General features: G+C 42.7%; 1 protein-coding gene and 1 pseudogene across 2 annotated transcripts; both read right to left on the bottom strand.

Moving 5' to 3' along the window:
- Positions 1-395: 395 nt before the first annotated feature.
- LOC311525672 (protocadherin gamma-A4 pseudogene) lies at positions 396-6,888 on the bottom strand (annotated as a pseudogene). The gene is made up of 2 exons: positions 4,530-6,888; positions 396-2,842 (listed from the first exon to the last, which is right to left on the bottom strand). The product of its transcript is annotated as a protocadherin gamma-A4 pseudogene (transcript).
- A 10,250-nt stretch (positions 6,889-17,138) lies between these two features.
- LOC311524677 (protocadherin gamma-A4-like) lies at positions 17,139-21,501 on the bottom strand. The gene is made up of 2 exons (XM_084636035.1): positions 18,838-21,501; positions 17,139-17,245 (listed from the first exon to the last, which is right to left on the bottom strand). Exons 1-2 carry the CDS (start codon positions 21,253-21,255, stop codon positions 17,237-17,239), a joined length of 2,427 nt encoding a protein of 808 aa, XP_084492161.1. The 5' UTR covers positions 21,256-21,501; the 3' UTR covers positions 17,139-17,236.
- Between the last annotated feature and the right edge of the window lie 1,148 nt (positions 21,502-22,649).

Below are 22,649 nucleotides of genomic sequence, written 5' to 3'. Positions count from 1 at the left end.
ATCAAACTGTCTTCCAATAAAATTGAAGTACTCTATACACTGACATTTCTGTACTATCCCAAGTTAGTAACGGATATATGAAGATACAGGAAGATAACCTGGTTTCAAACAAACAGTAAAAGGGTGTGATTTCACCGAAAAAAGAGAAACAAAGTGCCTTTTAAAAAGAAAAGGTAAATGATTTAAAATTAATATATCGAAAGTCACACATATCCTAATGCCCCGAGAGCCAACCCTTGCAACACAGAAGACACGGTTCACTGTTGACTTCAGCGGGGCCTGGAAGTACCTCCTTTCCTCCTCTCACAAACAAACATAAAGCATCATTTTCCTCTACATTGCCCGAGAAACTAACAATATATACTTTCGACCCACAGAACGAAGACACAATAACCTTAGCTCACCTGAACAGAGGTCCGATTCCCGTTACTAATGCTTACATCCTCAATAACTAGAATAGGATCCTTTATCTCACAAGTTTGCTCACTACTCAGAGTATTTGAATACTTTGTTTTGGAGAAGTTGAATTGGCTCTTTCTGGAGTCCGTGGTTAGAGAAACCTCATGTGAGTAGGAATGAAGAAAAGCTCTGACTCCATCGATCCCCACAAACTGCGAGACGGGAACTCCACTGAAAGTCACATTCGAGGAGTCAAACAGCTGCGAGTTTCTCCACCTGCGAAGCCTCAGGGCCAGTAACACTAGGATAAAGGTAAAGAACAAGCAGGAAACGGAAGCCATAGCGATCACCAAATACAAGGTGAGGCTGGACTGGGGGTCTGCAGGAGCTGAGAGGCTGCTTAAATCGGAGAGGATTTCGGGGATGCTGTCAGCCACCACCACCGTGACAGTGGCCGTGGCAGAGAGAGGGGGCTGCCCGTTGTCCTTCACTAAAACCACCAGGCTTTGCTTGAGCGCATCTTTGTCTGCAAAGGAGCGCGCTGTCCTGATCTCACCGCTGTGGAGTCCCACAGAGAAGAGCCCCGGCTCTGTAGCCTTCAGCAGCTGGTAGGAGAGCCAGGCGTTCTGCCCGGAGTCTGCATCCACCGCCACCACCTTAGTGACCAGGTAACCCGGCTCGGAGGAGCGAGGGGCCAACTCCACTCCCGTGGAGCCATCGGTGGGAAAGGAGGGGTGTAAGATGTGCGGGCTGTTGTCATTCTGATCCAGTATAAAGAGAGTGACGGAGACATTACTGCTGAGAGGTGGGGAACCCCCATCCTGAGCCTGCACTTGGAACCGAATCTCCCGGAACTGTTCGTAATCGAAGGAGCGCTGAGAGCCCCAGTCTCGGAGTTAATGGAGATGAAGGCGAAGAGCGGAGCTTCCTGGATCTGAGTTCCAGTAATGGAGTAAGTGATTCGGGAGTTGTCCTCCAAGTCGTAGTCATTTGCCTTTACAGAGCAAACGGAAGCTCCCTTAATATTGTTTTCTCTGACGTACGAAGTATAGGAAGTCTGGTTAAATATAGGAGGATTGTCATTTTCGTCTGAAACTTGTAGAAAGATGGAAGTAACTGAAGACAAGGGAGGAGTCCCTTGATCTGTGGCTGTAATTGTTACATTGTAATTCGATGCCTGCTCCCTGTCCAGGGTTCTGTCAATCACCAAACTGTAATAATTATCTAATAATTTCTTCATTCGGAAGGGGAGGTTGCTGGGTATGGAGCACGTGACTTCCCCGTTCTCTCCAGAATCTAGATCTTGCACATTTAAAAGGGCGATCACAGTCCCGGTGGGAGAGTCCTCAGGGATGGAGTTGACGAGAGATGTGATTGTTAATTCTGGAGCGTTGTCATTCACATCGCTAACAACGATCAGTATTTTCGATCTGTCGAAAAGGCCTCCCCCGTCATGGGCTTGCACCTCGATTTCATATAATGCGGATTCCTCAAAGTCCAAGTTCCCCACGACTGTTACTTCTCCAGTCCTAGAATCCAAGTGGAATATTTGGGAACCTTTCTCCACGATTGTTCTGAATGAGTATTTTAACTCTTTGTTGACTCCTTCATCCGGATCAGTGGCTTTTACTGATACCACCGTGGAACCTTTCGGCACATTTTCCAAAACCCTCGCTCTATAGATAGCCTCAGTGAAAACTGGCGCGTTGTCATTTGCATCAAGAACAATAACGCGGATTTGCGCAGTGCCGGACCTGACTGGATATCCCCCGTCAGTGGCTGTGAGGATTAGATCGTGAACAGCTTGTTCTTCCCGGTCTAGAGACTTTTCCAGCACCAGTTCGGCATATTTCACATCATTGGTTCTAGTTTGCACATCCAGAGAGAAATGCCTGTTATCGCTCAGTTGATATATCTGGATAGAAGTAATTCCCACATCTGGATCCTGCGACTGCTGCAGGGAAATTCGGGTCCCCACTGCTGTTGTCTCGCTGATTTTTAACTCTAATTTCTCTGATTGGAAGCCTGGAGCATTGTCATTAATATCTGTGATTTCAACTTCAACTGGAAAAAGCTTCGCTTTACCCTCACGAAGAACCTCAAACTTCACCAAACATATCTCTATCCGGCCACAGATCTCCTCTCTGTCTATTCTGTCTGTGGTGTATAAATGGCCACTCTTAACATTCAAAGCAAAATAGTGACTCCTACCTCTGGCAACAATGCGGACACTGCGGTCTGAGAGCTCCTTTAAATCCAGTCCCAAATCCTTTGTTATATTCCCCAAGAAAGAGCCTGTGTGCGTTTCCTCCGGGATCGAATAGCGAATCTGACCAGAAACCGCTTCCCAAACGGGAACCAATAAAAAACAAAACAGGGCTCGCCGTTTGCAGTCCCGGAGACTTTGTATATTCTCCATTTTCCTCTGGATGTATATAGTGCTCTGATTCCCAGTCAATTATGGATTTTCTTTTAGCCGTAGTCCTGTTTTCGCCGTCACTGATGTTAAAGTTAAGCCTGTTTCATAGATATTTCTCTGTGAAATTCCTCTGAGTAAGTGTGAGTCTGATCTCTGTGTTCTGTGCTGTGTAGCTGCGGGCGGGGCTGGCTGGATCTCTTTTTCCATTCCTCTGCCTGATTGGTGAACCGCGGCGCTCAGAGTCTCAACCAATAATTGCAATTAAAAAAAAATCCAACACCTTTCTATCTATTAATTAATCTTTTCCCACGACTATTTATTTATAGTTACTTCCTCTATTTAAAATGTATACACTTACATATACATTTTAATGTATACAAAACCTATTTGAGTTTTACATGGAATTACATTAAGTAAATAGTCCTTGATAAGCAATTATTTGAGTTCGTTGTGCTAAAAGAACACAGATGTACTATTTATTTCCCAGACTAGAGGGTGATACCACAGTTGTATTTGCCTGAATAAAATACAGCTCTGTGTATACATTTGTCAGGGGCTCACAAAGATATTTTAATGGAAAAATATTGTATATGTTTACACATAGTAATGCAATTTATATATCAGAACATAAGAGTGTTTCTCACTCCTCTTAAACAGAGACTTCCTCTTTCACGATGACATAGTCTGATCATTGCTGCACGTTGAGGAATATTTTAAATCTCACCAATTAATTTTCAGTAAACACAATTATTAACGGGGAATGAGGACAGAATACCAGCTGTATATTGTCATCTGTCATGGGAAAATAGACAGTTACTAAAATTGCTCTGGCTAATATCCCGTAGGTATTGTGATACAACACTAAGTAAGGTGGTATGATATTCCTGATTATTAGTTTGTGGTGACCTAATATATACCCAAAGTGGTTATGTTTTCTGTCTACTAATGCAGAATCACCACCAGAGAGGGAAAGTGGTTTAGAGAGTTCTATATAGAAAAAAGAGAGAAAATTATTGGCCAATATCTCGTGGACTCCTGCAGAATTAACAACTATATGTAAGTATATCCAGGCAATGTTTTATATTTAATTTCTAGTTTAGTTTAACTTTTCTATTGGAAGAATATTTGGTTTTGTATATGACATACTTCTGTGCTACTTACTTATTTTTAATTAAAGTGGAAAACTTATAGACAGCGACAGGACATGACATCATTTGGAAGTAACAATTGGCTCCACGTTCTGTTACACACTTTGCTTTGAAACTGTATTGAAGTTCCCTGCCAACTATGGACTGTAGCATATTGGTAAATGTAATTTTTAAAATGTCAAATGTTATAATCCTTCGAATAGTCCATCACTGACTGACGTCTTTCCTTCAAAACTTCTAACAGGATGATGAGAGTAGAATTTTCACATTCCATAAATCTCAGGTAAAACAGTCACTGCTACAAAATGGATATCAGCAACTCGCAATAATACCAGAACTTTGGACACTTTGCACCGTTCAATAGGCACTAACCACCGGTTGATACCAAACATTTACTACACCGAAGAGAAATAACGCACACATATAAAAATATAATTAATCTAAAAACCCTTTAGTTCACGTGATTTATACATATTCATGAATAGCATTTTTCATTGTCTGAATAATTTAATTAAAAATCAGAGAAGCGACACCTTAACTAACGCGATAATGCAAAAACTCACCTTGAGAAGAGTTTCGGATCCGGATTTGGGTGCTTCAGAACCACAATTATTCACAAGTAAAATCCTAGAGTTGTCATTGCAAAGGATATTCTCAGATGTAATGTTATGGTCAGTACTTTTAAGCAAGTTAAATCCATTTTGCCCGCAGTCTGTAGCCAAACACAAATTATAGGAATACGGCAAGGCCCCGTCTTTGTAATCTGGTAGGAATGTGGGATCAGCCTTGGAATGAAGAGCAGGCCTGACATACTGAAGAACAGAGGAACCTTTTGAACTTCTAACTTTCATGGCTATCACCACTATAATTGTAATTAGAAATAAAAATGAGATCAGGGCTAAAGCCAACACCAAGTAGAACTGTAAATCAGACTGAGATTCCGAGTCACCCGATTGGTCGCTCATTTCCGGAAGAGCCTCTTGGAAGCTCTCGGCAAACACCAGGTTGAGAGTCACTGTGGCTGACAGAGGCGGCTGCCCGTTGTCCTTCACCAGGGTGACCAGCCTGTGCCTCACAACATCTCTGTCCGCAAAGGCGCGGGCTGTCCGGATCTCCCCGCTCTGCAGCCCCATGCTGAAGAGCGAGGAGTCCGTGGCCTGGAGCACGTGGTAGGAGAGCCAGGCATTGTGTCCTGAGTCAGCATCCACCGCCACCACCTTAGTCACCAGATAACCTACCTCGGTCGAGCGAGGGACCATCTCGAACAAGGCGGAGCCATCGGGTCCAAAGGAAGGGTGCAGGATGCGAGGGGCGTTATCATTCTGATCCACAATAAACACCCTGACGGTGACATTGCTGCTGAGAGGCGGGGACCCGCCGTCTTGGGCCTTCACTTGCAGCTCAAACTCCCGGAATTGCTCGTAGTCGAAGGAGCGCTGCGCATAGATCGCTCCGGTCTGGGAGTTAATGGAGATGTAGGAGGAGAGAGGCAGCTCCTTCAGGTTGCTGCTCAGGATGGAGTAAGTGACTTGGGCGTTCCGGTCCAGATCCCGGTCTAAGGCTTTTACACCGAAAATAGAGGCCCCCGAGGGATTGTTCTCTGGCACATAGGCGGTGTAGGAAGGTTTCTCAAAGACAGGGGCGTTGTCATTGATATCCGAGATCTGCAACAGGATGGTTTTCTGGGTGGAGAGGGGGGGAGTGCCTTTGTCTGTGGCGGTGATTGTGATATTGTACTCCGGGGTCCTTTCCCTGTCCAGGGTGTTGTCTGTGAGGAGTTTGTAGTAGTTATTAGAGGAGGATATTATTTTAAACGGCAAATTATCTTGAATGCGACAGGTGACTTCTCCATTTCCTCCATCGTCTCGGTCAAGGGCTTTCATCAGTGCTATCACTGTCCCGGGCACTGAGTCTTCCGGAATTGGACTGGACACGGATGTGAGTGTCATTTCGGGAGTATTGTCGTTCTCATCTAGAATTTCTATATGAACTTTGCAGTGGTCAGTGAGACCTCCCCCATCCCTCGCTTCTACACCCATTATATAACTATTTGTTTCTTCAAAATCCAGAAATCCTTTTGTTGTGATTATTCCGTTACCAGAATCTAAACTTAACAGATGTCTTGCACTCTGCGGTATGTTGCTGAAAGCATATGTTATTTTTGCATATGTACCTTCATCTTCATCGGTAGCTTTAACCTGGAGCACTAAAGAGCCCTTTGGCAGATTTTCCTTCAGGTTGACTTTGTAGATCTCTTCAGTGAATACAGGGGGGTTGTCATTAGCGTCAGTAACAGTTATTTTAATCTGAGCTGTTCCAGTTCTGATTGGATCTCCCCCATCCACAGCCGTCAGGATCAAGTGATGGGAACTCTGCTTCTCTCGATCCAAAGGTTTCTCTAACACCAATTCTGCCTGCTTTTTTCCATCTGGATTTTCCTTCAATTTCAAGATAAAATACAGATTTGGACTGAGCTGGTAATCCCGCAGTGAATTGGCTCCAACATCGGGATCTTGCGCAGGTTCTAAAGGAAATCGCGCACCAGGTTGTGCTAATTCATTAATTTCTAAATCAATATTATTTTTAGTAAACCGCGGTGCATTATCATTAATGTCCTGGATTGCGACGTTCACGTGGAAAACATTCAAAGGGTTTTCAACCACAGCTTCTAAATTTAGGAAACAAACCGGGGATGCCCCACATATCTCCTCCCGGTTTATCCTGTTGTTCACATAGAGATTGCCATTTTCCCCATTCACACTGAAGTATGACTTTTCCGAATTGACACGCAGCTTTCGCTGAGGCAGCTCTCTGCCATTTAACCCCAAATCCTTGGCTAGATTCCCCACAAGGGAACCTTTGGCCATTTCCTCAGGAGTCAAATAAAGAATCTGCTCCGATACCGCCCGGCAGCACAAAGAGAAAAAGAAGGAAAACAACAGTACCTGCCTTGTGATTGCCTGGCCCGGCTCTCTGTGTCTGGTTTCCATATCAGGCACTCTCGGCTCTGTGTTTCCTTGCCTCTTTTATTCTGAATCGATTCTCCGTTCCAAATTTCCCTCGGCTTGTCAGAATCCTCGTGGGTCGGAAATGAAATATAAATGAAAGATATTCCCCTTCTAGAGTATAGCAATCCGAGAGGATTTGTTTTTTTCCGCGACACTGTGTCTCTCTGCTGCGTTTCTTCAGAGATCTGAACAGTACAATAGTGCAGTAGGTTTGGCTCCGTCCAATAGGTCCCCGGCTGCAGCCCTAGCTCCGCATTGGCCAACAGCGGCACTCTGAGTCTTAGTGAGGGAACTGCAGGCGAAATGCTCACATCTGGAGACGGAAATACGCAGGACCCCACAATATAGCGAAGCATAAATTGTTTCATAAACTAATTTTTGAGAGTTAAAAAATCATCAAGATCTGGAGCCTCCGCAGACCAGGTAAATGTATAATGAACCAACTCCGAAGGTAAAAGTCTCATCGGAATGTTGCAAATTTAGTTTTCCTTTCCTTTAAGAGTACAACAGACTTCTTTAACCTCTTGATATAAAATACAGTATGTGTCTGTTGGTGTACTAAAGTGCCATTGCATGCATTTTCAGCGTTATAAGTAATCTCAGGTAAGGCAGTTTAGTTACCTCATATCTTCATTCGGTTAGATTATTTGTAAATTTCTGTTGTTGCCATGGGCGATAACATGATTTTCATCGATAGAGCGCAGAGAACGTTAATTATGTTGGAGGCTGAATACGGAATTTATTAAGTAAATTCAAAGTATGCTTCTCTGAAAATCTCTTACTCAAAACCCTTTGTTCACGGCTAGATGTACCCATTATTATTTTATTTCTAAAATAATCTTCCGGTATGTGTATGAACAAGGCCTGGGACGTAAAGTGTAATCCTGTCCTCACAGAGGTCAACAGCAAATCTTTCATTGCTTCAGTGGTGTCAGGATTTCTCCCTTGAGAAACAGTTCCCTTCCCAGCTCCGACACAAAACTCCTAGGCAGGGGCTGAGTTTTCCTAATGGTAGGGAGGTGGCACGACGCCCCTTTCCGCCCCCTTCCCTCCTTTGCTCGCGAGGCCCCGCCCCTGGCCAAGCCGGGGCGCGGAGCTCTGGCCCCTCCACGTGCTGGGGATGGAAGAGCCTAGAGCATCCCCCGGTGCCCTATCTCCGTCTCGCAGGACCTCTGCCAACTGCAGGTGGAAGGTCCGCGCTGGCTCCCAACAGCTGCTCGCGCGGCTCTTACCCCTACCGGGCTCCAGCTTCCCGCCTGGCGTAGGGTGTCGAAGGGCCGCCCGGGCAGCTGTGAGGAGCCGCGGACCATCCATCTGTCCTGGGCGGGGGCCCGGGGGCGGGGACATGGGACTGGGGCTGCTCTCGGCTCCCCGGTCCGGGCAGGTGGAGGATCCCCGGCTCCGGCTCCCCAGGCTGCTGTTGTCCAGGCCGGGCTCCAGCTTCTGTTCCGAGCGGCCTAACCTGGGGGGTTGGGGTGGGGGAACACCTCAGGGGGAAGAGGAGGGGCTGGGCGTCGGGCCCTGGCAAAAAAAGTGGACGGACGTGGAGGGCCATGGTCCATTGGTCCCTGCTGTTCCAGCGCCCCTGCAAGGTGCAACCACTGGAAAGTTAATTAGTCCAAATTTTAAAAAATTGGAGCCTTCAAGTTAGGTACTTAAATCCATACTGAAAAGCCTAAATAAGTGTCTTGAATCTTGACACTGAGCAACTTCAGCTGCCACTCACTTTATTGAGGATGTGTGAGTCCCCACCTACTGGAAAATGAGGCCTTTTATATGATTGACTAAATATTGATTCACATGCCTAATAACAACGTTTGAACTCTTTGATTTAATCTCTCTGTGCCTGAGCTTTCTCTTAGTTAATTTCGAAATAATATAACTTTCCTAATTCACAGGACTGTTGTGAGACTAAATTAATCATTGTTTGTAGTTCACTGTGACCCTGATCCAAGGCCCACTGAAATTAATAAAAATAAGAATCCCGCTGACTTCAATAGGTTTTTGGATCAGGCCCTTAAAATGCTTGGATGGAAGGGAGTTGTCAGGGGTCCTTCCCCACTCTGAACTCTAGGGGTACAGATGTGGGGACCTGCATGAAAGACCCCCTGAGCTTATTTTTACCAGCTTAGGTTAAAAACTTTCCCAAGGCACAAACTTTGCCTTGTCCTTGAACAGAATGCTGCTACCATCAAGTGTTTTAGACAAAGAACAGGGAAAGGACCACTTGGAGTTCCTATTTCCCCAAAATATCCCCCCAAGCCCTACACCCCCTTTCCTGGGGAGGCTTGAGAATAAACAAGATGAGCACAAACCAGCCTTGGATTTATAAGACCCCAAAAACCCAGTCAGATTCTTAAAAATCAGAACTTTATTAGGAGAACAAAAAAAGATAAAAGAACAACTCTGTAAGATCAGAATGGAAGATAATCTTACAGGCAGTCAGATTCAAAACAGAGAGAATCCCTCTAAGCAAAATCTTAAATTACAAAAAGACACAAAAACAGGAATACACATTTCCTCCAGGACAGCAAATTTCACAAGCCAAAACTAAGAAAACCTAACACATTTTCTAGCTAGATTACTTACTAACTTTACAGGAGTTGGAGGGCTTGCATCCTTGATCTGTTCCCGGCAAAGGTATCACACAGACAGACAAAAGCCTCCCCCCACTTCCAGACTTAAAAGTATCTCGTCCCCTCATTGGTCATTTTGTGTCAGCCAGGTTATCTGAACTTCTTAACCCTTTACCGATAAAAGGACTTTGCCTCTGGCCAGGAGGGATTTTATAGCACTGTATACAGAAAAGTGGTTATCCTTCCCTTTATATTTATGACAGGAGTATATAAGTGTGAAGTATCACAGAGATGTTCTAATGAGAACAGACCAACATAGAGAATACAAAAATTATGACATAACTAAAAATAAGGGATTTTACTTTTTTTCTTATAGGCATTCCATAGTTATAATCCAAGTCAGATACAAAGAGGACATTTACTTATGAAGAAAACAAACAGTTCTCAATAGAAATATTAGGTACTCCAAATATGAAACATTTCATGGAATAGTGAAAATACTGACATAAAAATATTCTTCAAAAATATCAGTAGGTGAAGGGACACAGTGCAGGTCTTCAATAAATTTATTTATTTAGTTGTCAGAATCCACTGCAATACCTCACACCAAAGCATTTCATCTAGTGACTAATCACATATGTGATGTCAGAGAATGACTGTTCCTAAAGAAACTACTAGAAAGATGTGTGAGAAACTTTTCTGTATTCTTATGAATAATTATTATAAAGTAATTATATAGCCCACTGAAGAAAATTTTAATCAACCATTAAAATGTGTTTAGGCCCAACAGGAAGACACAAACAAAAACATATAGAGATTAATCTGACATGTTAAAATGATAGGATATGCTATTTATGCTAGCTCCATAATTCTGTATTTATTACATTTACAGTATATATATATATATATATATATATATATATATATATATATATCAGTAGGGGCTAGATAATGCCATGTATGTATGGGATTAAATTAAATTTGTAGATTGAATATTAAAGGTGATTCTTTCTTTTAAAGTTGAGAGGTCCTCTAATCAATGAGTCTTCTTCAAACATCCACATTTTATTTGAAATCGTAGAATTTTAAACATGGTAAAAGCATTTATGTGTGTTCAAAATTCAAATAAGCAGCAACAATTTCACAAGAGAGGAAAAAATATCCTCCTAATCCAAACAAATAACAAACATTATTCCATAAATCCACAAAATTGATAGATACTTGTGTAACTTCCAGATGAAGAATACATATTTTAAAATACATATAAACTGGAGGAGATGATAACCTTCACACAATCTTCTCTATTATGCATGAAAGCACAAAGAATGTTATCAAATCAGTGACCAGAGGTCCTTAAATGACCTGCCAGTCAGAAACAGAGTGGCAATAATGGCTCACGTCAGGGCCAAACCTTCAAAAGGCCCATTGCTTCAAATTGTGCAGCTCAACATTGAGGGCCTATCTAATGTAAAGTGTGATTACCTCACAATGATCCTGCAGATTCCAAACATCTATGGCCTTGAAGTACAAGAAACACACCTGTAGAGTGAAGGCCAGTGACAGAAGATCAATAGAGTCTGCATGTCTGCAAGCCATCACCCTACATATGGACTTGTGATGTACATAAAATATGACCTTAAGGATTCCATCAAAGACCTTTCTATTATGAACCCCTACTCAACCACCATCAAGAATGGCTATCTGACAGTCATTAACATATACAAGCCACTGTCAATGGAATGGTCATGTCCAGTTTTACCAACACCAAGCCATCCTACTATCTGCGTTGGTGATTTCAATAGCCATCATAGCCTATGGGGCTATACAAGAACAACCATGCTGGAGCACATCCTGAGCTTTCACTGAAGAGGGCTTTCACTCTCCAATGCCAAATACTGTGGCATGTTTAGATCAGCCAGATGGAGGCAATGCTGTACTCCTGACATTTGTTTTGTGTCACGTGACATCCATGGCCACCAAATATCATTGAAAAGGTCAATTCTCAATGACTTTCCCAAGAGCAAACACAGCCCAGTCATGGTTTGCATAGACCTACAATTTTCACTCATTCAATCCTTCCTGCAGCTGCCCTGGAATCTACAGTCTGCTGTCTGGCCCAGCTATGTGGTGATTGTAGAGGGCCTGATAAACCAGATTCCATTGTATTCAGCTAATTACCACCACTTTGTAAGCCTACTAATATTGGCTACCAACTGAGCATTGCATGGGGCTTCATCAAATCATTAACTCCTTGTTGGACAGAAGAGAGCAAGGCACTCTTCCAGAAATATCAAGCTGACAAAAGCCCCAGGAGGGAGGTTACTAGTGGAATTCCTCAAGGATTGGTCTTGGTAAAAAAATAACATTTTTATTACTGACCTTGGCACAAAAAGTGGGCGTGTGCTAATAAAATTTGTGGATGACACAAAGTTGGGAGGTATTGCCAACAAAGAGGAGGACTGGAATATCATACAAGAAGATCTGGACAACCTTGAAAACTGGAATAATAATAAAAAAAATAGGATGGAATTTAATAGTGTGAAGTGCAAGATAGGGACTTGGGGACTAACATCAAGAATTTTTGCTATAAGCTGGGTCCTTCTTCTCCCCCCTCCCTCCCAGCACTTGAGCTGTGAAACACATGTTTCACGAAGCAAGCACTGGGTGGTGGGAGGAGGAGGAACATGGTGCACTTGCGGAAGAGGTGGGGCTAGGGTAGGGGGCCATGGGGGTGCGAGCACACACTGGCACAAAGGAAAGTTGGCACCTGTGAGGCAAGGTATTTTAAGTAGAGATAGGGAAGTGTTAGTACCATTATACAAGGCACTGGTGAGACCTCATTTGGAATACTGTGCGCAATTCTGATATCCCATATTTAAGAACAGTTTGAATTCATCTGTCTCCCATGTTTAAGAAAGATGAATTCAAACTGGAACAAGTGCAGAGAAGGGCTACTAGAATGAAACAAGAAATGGAAATCCTACCTAATGAGAGGAGACTGAAAGAGCTTGGCTTGTTTAGGCTAACCAAAAGAAGGCTGAGGGGAGATATGATTGCTCTCTATAAATACATCAGGGAGCTAGAGGAATTATTTAAGTTAAGCAGCAGTGTGAACACAAAATTCTTATGTGTGTGACACCGGCAGACCAAGTACCATCTCATTCCAAGGCCCCTAGGCCTCAACTGAACACTGAGCAATATATAGTTGAAATCCAGACTGGCTCACCTGTGTGTTAGCATTGTTAAAATAGAAGTTAAATTTATAAGAATGTGTTTAGTGCTTAGACTTGATGAAATGCTTGTAGGCTGCTGCATGTATTAATCTCACTTACAACATCTGTACCCCATGTTATAAGGTTATATCAAGTGTTTGCACTGTAATCCTCTGTAACTGTAACTCACCAAAGAGGAAAGAAGTATTAACTAATGTGAAATGCTGACTTCCACAGAAGGCCCACTGAAACCAAATGAGGCATTGTAAAACATCAAAGACTTCATTAACTGCACTTCTCTCCCCACTCCCCCATGAAGAGGAGACAAGAGTGTGAACTCTTCCCATCAGCTTGAACTCTGAGGGGAAGAGAATAAAAATCTTAGACAAGAAGAAAATAGAACTCCATGCTGCTTGCACTTTTGAGAGGTCATAAGAACATAAGAATGGCCCTACTGGGTCAGACCAAGGGGCCATATAGCTCAGTATCCTGTCTTCCGACAGTGGCCAGAGGGACTTAGCCCCAGAGGGAATGAACAGAACAGGTAATCATCAAGTGATCCATCCCCTGTCACTCATTCCCAGCTTCTGGCAAAAGGTCAGAATTTCTAAGCATAAGCAAGGGGCCCGCAGTTGCTTAGTCTAAGTTAGCCCATATAGGGTTTGCATATTACAGCAGCTTGTACTATCTTTGGGAACCCGATTGTAATGCTCTTGATCCACTCCAGACAGCTTGACAGTGTGACATTTGGAAAGATGCTTTGGCTTAGGCCAAAATTTTCTAACTTAGACATAAATCCATTGTTATAAATATAAATAAGTGATGCTGGCAGACCATGTGCCAATTAATGCCAAGGTCCCTAAGTCTCACACTGACAAATACATAACTGGAATCAGTGTGGCTCATATGTGTGTTAGTCTTGTTAAAAAATATATTGGAATGATAAGAATGTGTTTAGTTTTTAGAATTTCTTCTTCTTCTTTCATATGGCTGGTGTAGAGGAGCAACTACAATTTCACATGAAGTTGATCAAACCAAATGGCTACATCAGGAATAGTAGAATTTATTGAATGCTTGTGAGTTGCTGCATGCATTAATCTCACTTATAACATCTGTAACCCATATTGTAAGGTAATATTTGAGTGATTGTATTGTGAGCCTCTGTGACTGTGTAAATCATCATTCAGGAAAGAGAGATTAATTCATGTGAACAGCTGATCTTAACAGAAGGTGTTACATCCTTCCTAAAATAAAAGGTCTATTGATATCAAACAGACTATAGTGAGATATTGCAACAGGAATTTTACTACCTACCATCAACAAGAGGAGGCTGTTATTGTTCGGCCTCCTCCCGCTGAAGATGTGCCATGAAGTGGCCCCCTCCCATCCGCTGAGTTTGAAGTTTAGAGCACATGGCAGGAGGTGGACAAAAACCCCAAACAAAAGGAACTAGCTGCTTGGAGTGTGGGGAGGCGGGAGGAAGTGTTTCTATGCATAAGCAAGAGATTCCGAAGCTGCTTAGCATGGATTAGCCCTAAAGGACATATAGAGGTTGCTGATTATAGAAGATTCATTTACCTTTTGAAATTTAAGATTATAACTCATCTTGTATATATGTTTACCTGCTTTAATTTTGTAAATAAACTAATTTCCTTTTCCTAACAGTCTGCCCTGAGGCTGGTACTCACACTCTTGAGTCACTGCAGGCAGTGTCACAGCTTAATTTTGAGAGATTTTGAGCATCTGCAGCTCCCATTGATGCCATTAGGATTTGTGGAGCTCAGAACCTACCAAATGAGGCCCCCCACTTAATGCCTAAATATAGGTTTATGTGTTTAGAAGTTTGAAAAGCTTGATCTCAGTCTGTGTGTCTCAGCTTCCTCATCTGTCAAATATGTAGAATATACATTTCCTACCTCACAGGATTGCTGGGAATCTTAATTAAATAATTATTATCTGTAATGCACTGTGATCTACCTGGTTAGAAGGCACTATATAAGCTGTTATGTGATGTATATGATGATGATCTTATTCAAATATTATGATGTTCTTAATGACAGCAGTTCAACATACAAAGAATCAAAAGCTTTAAGGTAACTCACGATTAAGATAACACACGTAATTCCATAATTGAAATGTAGGCCATGTCCCAAGAAGACACTGTCTTCGGGACAAAACTAAAATGTTCCATAGGAGTTCCAAATATGAGACATGGAATGCTGAAATTATTCAGTGTAAACATATTCATTAGAAGATATCATGAGATGCAAGTATACAACATATGCCTCTGATAAATTTGTTTTTGTAAATTCATCAAAATTCACTGTACTACCACAGACAAAAGCATTTTGACCTATTAAACAGATATATATGATATCAAAACATATATCTTTCCTTTAATAAACATTATATAAATGTTTGGGAACCTCTCTCTAATAATAAATAAATGATATAGTCATTATATAAACATTTATCCAATTCACTAAACCTAATAAGGCCTAACTATAAGACATACACACCAAAAATAGTTAGGATAGGACATTTATAGAAATGTAATGTCATATTGTTTAGGATATGTAATGTATGCTACTTTCATAATTCTCCATTTGTGATATTACAAAATGTAAAAGTTAGATGGGTGTGAAAATGACATAAGCATTTATTTATTTTATAGCTTTATGAAATTATTTGTTTGTTTGAAACCCAGGCTATAACACTTTTCTATGAAAATGTCACTGCTGACTTGGGATTCAAATGTATATACATTTGTGTAGCCCAGAAAATGGGGAAAGCAAATTGTTTCTCTCTGCTTCAAAAATTCTGTGCACACACACATACATGCACCCTGGGTGTGTATGTGCACACCCTTTGTGTGTTTGAGTGCATTCCATCTGTGTTAGCATGTACACACATCCTTTGTGTGTTTGGCTGACTGCCCCATCCTGAGAATGGGGTGGGGAGGACATTCATTTTTTCTCCTTTTCTCCCTGTCATCATGTCTCCGTGGGTCACAACTAAGAATACCAATTTCAGGACAAACTGCTGAGAAACAGGGCAGACACACCTAAATACTGGTGGTTATTCTCCCATAAGATATATCAAATCAGCAACAAAAGAAAACTTATGTTTCACCACACTGGCTAACAAGAAGTCAGAAAAGCAGTCTCCTGAGGCATTCCAGTCCTGGATTCAACACCCAGACACTAGACGTAAAGATGAGTGGTTATTTAAAGCCAGTTTCATCAAACAAAAAGGTTCTTCTGATCCCAAAGAACCAGCCACATACCCAGGTCAATATATAACTCAGATCTTATCCAATAATCACACTGTTGCCAATCCTTTAGTATCTAAAATCTAAAAGTTTATTTATAAAAAGAACAAAAGAAAGATGAGAGTTAAAATTGGTTAAAGGAATCAAATACATACAATAAATACAAAGTTCTTGGATCAGGCTTGTAGCAGTGATGGAATAAACTGTTGGCTTGTTAAGTCTCTGGTTGCTTCCAAATCATTGGAAGGTCCTCAGTCCTTTGGTTAGAATGCTCCCATTAGTATAAGTCCATAGTCTAGAGCAGGGGTTTCCAAACTTGGTTCGCGGCTTGTTCAGGGTAAGCCCCTGGTGGGCCGCAAGACACTTTGTTTATCTGAGCATCCGCAAGTATGGCTGCTCACAGCTTCCAGTGGCCACGGTTTGCTGTTCCCAGCCAGGAAGTGGGGTCCCAGACTTACCCTGAACAAGCCGCGAACCAAATTTGGGAATCCCTGGTCTAGAGGTTTGAGCAGGAAAAAGGCCTGAGGCTGGTTTGCTTTAAGGGAACTGTGTTATTGGCTTCTGGGTAACTGGTAAGGTGTTATAGAAGCTGTTTGAGGTGAGCTTGGTGAATCTAAGTACTGGAATGATGACCAGCTTTGGGGATTGTCTGCCCCATTCTTTGCAGTTTGCCCTAATTAAGTAACCTCAATGTGGCTCCTCTGGGACCCTGGTCACACTCCCTATGACTGAAGAGGTGTGCACTGGCCACTTCACCTTGAACTGCCCCTTGAAATATGTGATAACTTCTTATGCTAAACAATCTGTTCCACCTTGTATTTAGCTGTGACACTGAGTACATTTCCCAGACTTGAAGAAGAGTTCTGTGTAAACTCAAAAATTTGTCTCTCTCACCAACAAAAGTTGATCCAATAAAAGATAGTACCTCATCCTCTTTGTTGGTCTCATATTGTTGGACCAAGAACATCAACAACTCTACAACTAATACATAAAGTTAAATTGTCATTTTCAAATGAAAGACATTGAAATATACATAAATATAACTACATCTATATAGCTGTTAAGAAACAGACAAACAGAACTTTATCTTCTTTTCCTTGCACATAAATCCTTCATTTTTTCTTCTCATTTGATATGAGTCTAGAGACAATCAGTATATCTTCATTCCAAGTACAAAGATCTAAAGATGCTAGGTCAGCTGAATCAGTGCCTCTATACAGAAACAGAAAAATTGTCTTTTCTAAACGTTAAAAACAGGTGCCAAAACTTATCTCTAATTAAAATAAAAGCAACAACAATAAAATTTGATGAGTAAATCTTCACCCACAAGATTTAATTTGCAAAGGCCAGATTATTGGAGACAAGAAAATCAATGCAGCAGACAACTGGAAAGAACTTCAGATTAATTACTCAGCATAATTCTGCACTAACATAATTCTACACTACAACAGTAAAAACAAATTGTCCCTGCAGTGGGGTAGATTTGAAGCTCACCAACATCTCATCAATGTGCCTTCCACTAACCTTAGTATTTTACATACTCAGAAATGTCTGTATATTTGTAACTTCCCAAACTGGGTCTCAAGAAATCTTAAAAAGATAATGTGGTTTAAAACAAATATTCAATAAAGAGTAATTTCATTTAAAATAATAAAGGAAAAGAATGTTTGTGCCATTTCAAAACAAATGGTATATACTTCACAAGTAGGGTCCTACCAAATTCATATCTATGAAAAACACATCACGGACCATGAAATCTGGTCTCCCCCATGTGAAATCTGGTCTTTTGTGTGCTTTTACCCTATATACAGATTTCTGGGGGGAAAGTAGTGTTTCTCATATTGTGGGTCCTGACCAAAAGGGAGTTGTGTGTGTGTTTGGGGGGGGGGGTGTTGTGGTATTGTCACACAGCTCTGAAGGCAGCAGCTCAGAAATAAGGGTGGCACGGTATGGTATTGCCATCCTTACTTCTGTGCTGCTGCTGGCAGGGCGCTGCCTTCAGAGCTGGGCCACTGGAGAGAGGCAGCTGTTGGCCAGACTCCCAGCTCTGAAGGCAGTGCCCCGCCAGCAGCAGCACAGAAGTAAGGATGGCAATACCATACCATGCCACCCTTATTTCTGAGCTGCTGCCTTCAGAGCTGTGTGGCTGGAGAGTGGCGGCTGCTGACTGAGGGCCAAACTCTGCAGACAGCAGTGCAGAAGTAAAGGTGGCAATACCACACCATGCCATCCTTACTTCTATAGTGCTGCTGGCAGCTGCTCTGCCTTCAGAGCTGGGCTGCCGGACAGCAGCTGCCATTATCCAGCTGCCCAGCTCTGAGGGCAGCACCACCAGCAGCAGTGCAGAAGTAAGGGTAGCAGTACAGCAACCGCTCCCCCCCCCAACAATAATCTTGTGAACTCTCTGCCCCACAACTCCTCTTTCGGTCAGGACCTCTACAATTGCAACACCCTGAAATTTCAGATTTAAATAGCTAAAATCAAGAAATTTACTATTTTAAAAATCCTATGACCCTGAAATTGACCATAATGGACTGTGAATTTGGAAGAGCCCTATTCATTAGTAATTAAGACACAATAATACCCTCCTCCCCTAGAGCAAGCCATATGTACACTGCATTTTCTCAGTCACAGAGGTCTTCATGCTATACTTACTGAGGTCAATGGCAGAACTCTCACTAACTTTAATAACGCAGATTCTCTCCTCTTTAATCGGTACTTTTCAATTAATTGCACAGTCCTCGAGGAAGACTAAATTTATGCGCAAGAAACTAATAGCAAAAAGACCAATTACGTTACCTCACCTGAATGGAGGTCTGATCCCCATTACTAATGTTTAAATCTTCAGTAACTAGAATAGGATCCTTTATCACACAAGTTTGCTGACTGGTCACGGTGTTTGCATAGTTTGATTTGAAGAAGTTGAATTGGCTCTTTCTGGAGTCCGTGGTTAAAGAACCCTCATGTGAGTAGGAGTGAAGAAAAGCTCTGACTCCATCGATCCCCACAAACTGCGAGACGGGAACTCCACTGAAAGTCACATTCGAGGAGTCAAACAGCTGCGAGTTTCGCCACCTGCGGAGCCTCAGGACCAGTAACACTAGGATAAAGGTAAAGAACAAGCAGGAAACGGAAGCCACAGCGATCACCAAATACAAGGTGAGGCTGGACTGGGGGTCTGCAGGAGCTGAGAGGCTGCTTAAATCGGAGAGGATTTCGGGGATGCTGTCAGCCACCACCACCGTGACAGTGGCCGTGGCAGAGAGAGGGGGCTGCCCGTTGTCCTTCACTAAAACCACCAGACTTTGCTTGAGCGCATCTTTGTCTACAAAGGAGCGCGCTGTCCTGATCTCGCCGCTGTGGAGTCCCACAGAGAAGAGCCCCGGCTCTGTAGCCTTCAGCAGCTGGTAGGAGAGCCAGGCGTTCTGCCCGGAGTCTGCATCCACCGCCACCACCTTAGTGACCAGGTAACCCGGCTCGGAGGAGCGAGGGGCCAGCTCCACTCCCGTGGAGCCATCGGTGGGAAAGGAGGGGTGTAAGATGTGCGGGCTGTTGTCATTCTGATCCAGTATAAAGAGAGTGACGGAGACATTACTGCTGAGAGGTGGGGAACCCCCATCCTGAGCCTGCACTTGGAACCGAATCTCCCGGAACTGTTCGTAATCGAAGGAGCGCAGAGCGTAGAGAGCCCCAGTCTCGGAGTTAATGGAGATGGAGGAGAGTGGCGCTTCATTTATGTGTCCTTCATTAATAGAGTAAGTGACTCGGGCGTTCTCCTCCAGGTCGGAATCATTCGCTTTCAGGGAACCAAAGGAAGCTCCTCTGGGATTGTTCTCTGTGATGTACAAAGTGTAGGATGTCTGGTTGAAGATAGGAGCGTTGTCGTTTATGTCTGAAAGCTGTACTAAAATGTTTGTTGCTGAGGATAAAGGAGGGGTCCCTCGGTCTGTGGCTGTGATAGTTATACTGTAGTTCGAGACCCGCTCCCTGTCCAGTGATGTGTCACTCACCAAGCTGTAATAATTGCCAAATGACTTCTGTAACCGGAATGGAAGGTTGGCTGGTATGGAGCACGTGACCTCACTATTCTTGCCGGAATCTCTGTCTCGCAAATTTAATATCGAGATTACTGTTCCGGGGGGAGAATTTTCAGAGACTGAGTTGAACAGGGAAGTCATTGCAATTTTGGGGGTATTATCATTGACATCAATAAGCGTTATCAGAACTTTGCACCTGGCGGAGAGATCTCCAATATCCTTTGCCTCCACTTCCATTTCATATAATGAAGCTTCCTCGTAGTCCAGGTCACCTACCGTTGATATTTCTCCTGTCCTAGGGTGAAGCTGGAATATCTGAGACGCCTTTTCTGTAATTTTTCTAAATGAAAAGGTTACCTCAGAATTCTGTCCCTCATCCCGGTCAGTGGCGTGTATTGTAATTATCAAGGACCCTCGAGGCGCGTTTTCCAAAACACTCACATTATAGACCGGCTGACTAAAAAGTGGGGCATTGTCATTGGCATCCACAACCACAACACGGATCTGAGCAGTGGCAGATCTGACTGGATCTCCCCCGTCAGCTGCTGTGAGAGTTAATTTATGGACACTCTGAGTTTCCCGGTCCAGAGACTTTTCCAGCACTAGTTCCGCATATTTAACACCATCAGATCCAGTTTGCACATCCAGAGAAAAGTGTTTGTTATTGCTCAGTTGATAGCTCTGGATGGAATTAATTCCCACATCTGGATCCTGCGCCTCCTGCAGAGAAATCCGAGTCCCCACAGCTGTAATCTCACTAATTTTTAAGTCTAACTCCTTCGCTTGGAAGCTGGGAGCATTGTCATTAATATCTGTGATTTCAACTTCAACTGCGAAAATCTTCACTTCATCCTCAATAAGAACCTCAAAAATTAAGAGACACTTCTCGATCCGGCCACAGATCTGCTCTCTGTCTATCCTTTCTGTGGTGATTAAATGCCCGCTCTTAAGATTCAAAGCAAAATAGGGAGTCCTACCTGTGGAAACAATGCGGACGCTGTGGTCTGAGAGCTCCATTCTATCCAGTCCCAGATCCTTTGCGATATTCCCAACAATGGAGCCTTTCTGCATTTCCTCGGGAATCGAATAGCGAATTTGCCCAGAAACAGCCTCCCAAAAGGTAGCCAATATAAAGTAGAACTGGACTCTCTTTTTGCAGACCTGGAACCTTTGTGTATCCGCCATTTCTCTCCCTATGGGTATGGAACTCCAATTCCCGGGTCAAGGCTGAGAGTATTTTCTCTTAACTTTAGCCCTTTGTTTCCGCAGCCACTGATGTTTTAACCAAGACTGTTTTATATAAAATTCTTGCAGCCATGTTTCCTTCACAATCCCTCTGAGTGAGTGTGATCTCTCAGTGTTTTGCGCTGTGTAACAGCGGGGCTGGGCTGGCTGGATCTCTCATCATGTTTCTCCACCTGATAGGTCAACAGCGGCGCCCAGAGTCTCAACCAGTAACTGCAGGCAATGATTTAAAAATCTGCCTTTTAATCTGTCAGTTTAACTCTCTAGAGCTGTGTATACCGAGTGATGTTTATATTAGAAATAAACTCATATGAGTTTTCGATTATGTTGTTTTAATGCGGTCAGTTCCTAATCCATTTTACATAAAGATCACGGTGCTATTGAAATACTGATGTGCCATTTAGCTATATAACTAGAGTGCGCAATCACAGTTTTCTTTGTCAGAATGAAGCAAGTCTATTGGTGTCAGGGACTCACAAAGATGTATAAATATGAAAATACCACGTAGGTGTACACATTTCCTGTGAATTATTCAGAGCCTGAGATAATTTCCTTACTCCCCTTCAAATAGAGATTTGAAGAACCATGATATCACAGGCAAGTTATTGTTGCACGTTAAGGGATATTTGTAATTGTAACATTGTATTTCCATCTTATTATCAATAAAACCTGTTATTTTCAACCCGTGAGAACAGAATACCTGAGAGATATAATTGTGTATAATGGGAATAGCTGACATTCTCTTTCAAATTAATATCTCTTACATGCTGTATTATACCACTAAGCAAAGAGAAATGGTATTCCCAATATTTGCTCCTTTTCTGTGATGTAACTTATATCGGAGCGGTTTTGTTTTCTACATGCTAATGCAGAATTAGATGTTCACCTTCAGAGAGTGACACAGACAGGGAAGGTTTCAGAGTAACAGCCGTGTTAGTCTGTATTCGCAAAAAGAAAAGGAGTACTTGTGGCACCTTAGAGACTAACCAATTTATTTGAGCATGAGCTTTCCTGAGCTACAGCTCACTTCATCGGATGCATACCGTGGAAACTGCAGCAGACTTTATATACACACAGAGAATATGAAACAATACCTCCTCCCACCCCACTGTCCTGCTGGTAATAGCTTATCTAAAGTGATCATCAGGTTGGGCCATTTCCAGCACAAATCCAGGTTTTCTCACCCTCCATCCCCCCACACAAATTCACTCTCCTGCTGGTGATAGCCCATCCAAAGTGACAACTCTTTACACAATGTGCATGATAATCAAGTTGGGCCATTTCCTGCACAAATCCAGGTTCTCTCACCCCCTCACCCCCCTCCCAAAAACCAC

This window comes from Lepidochelys olivacea, assembly GCF_965140295.1.
Source record: "Lepidochelys olivacea isolate rLepOli2 genome assembly, chromosome: 8".
Lineage (NCBI taxonomy): Eukaryota > Metazoa > Chordata > Testudines > Cheloniidae > Lepidochelys > Lepidochelys olivacea.
This window is presented reverse-complemented; position numbering and strand designations above follow the sequence as displayed.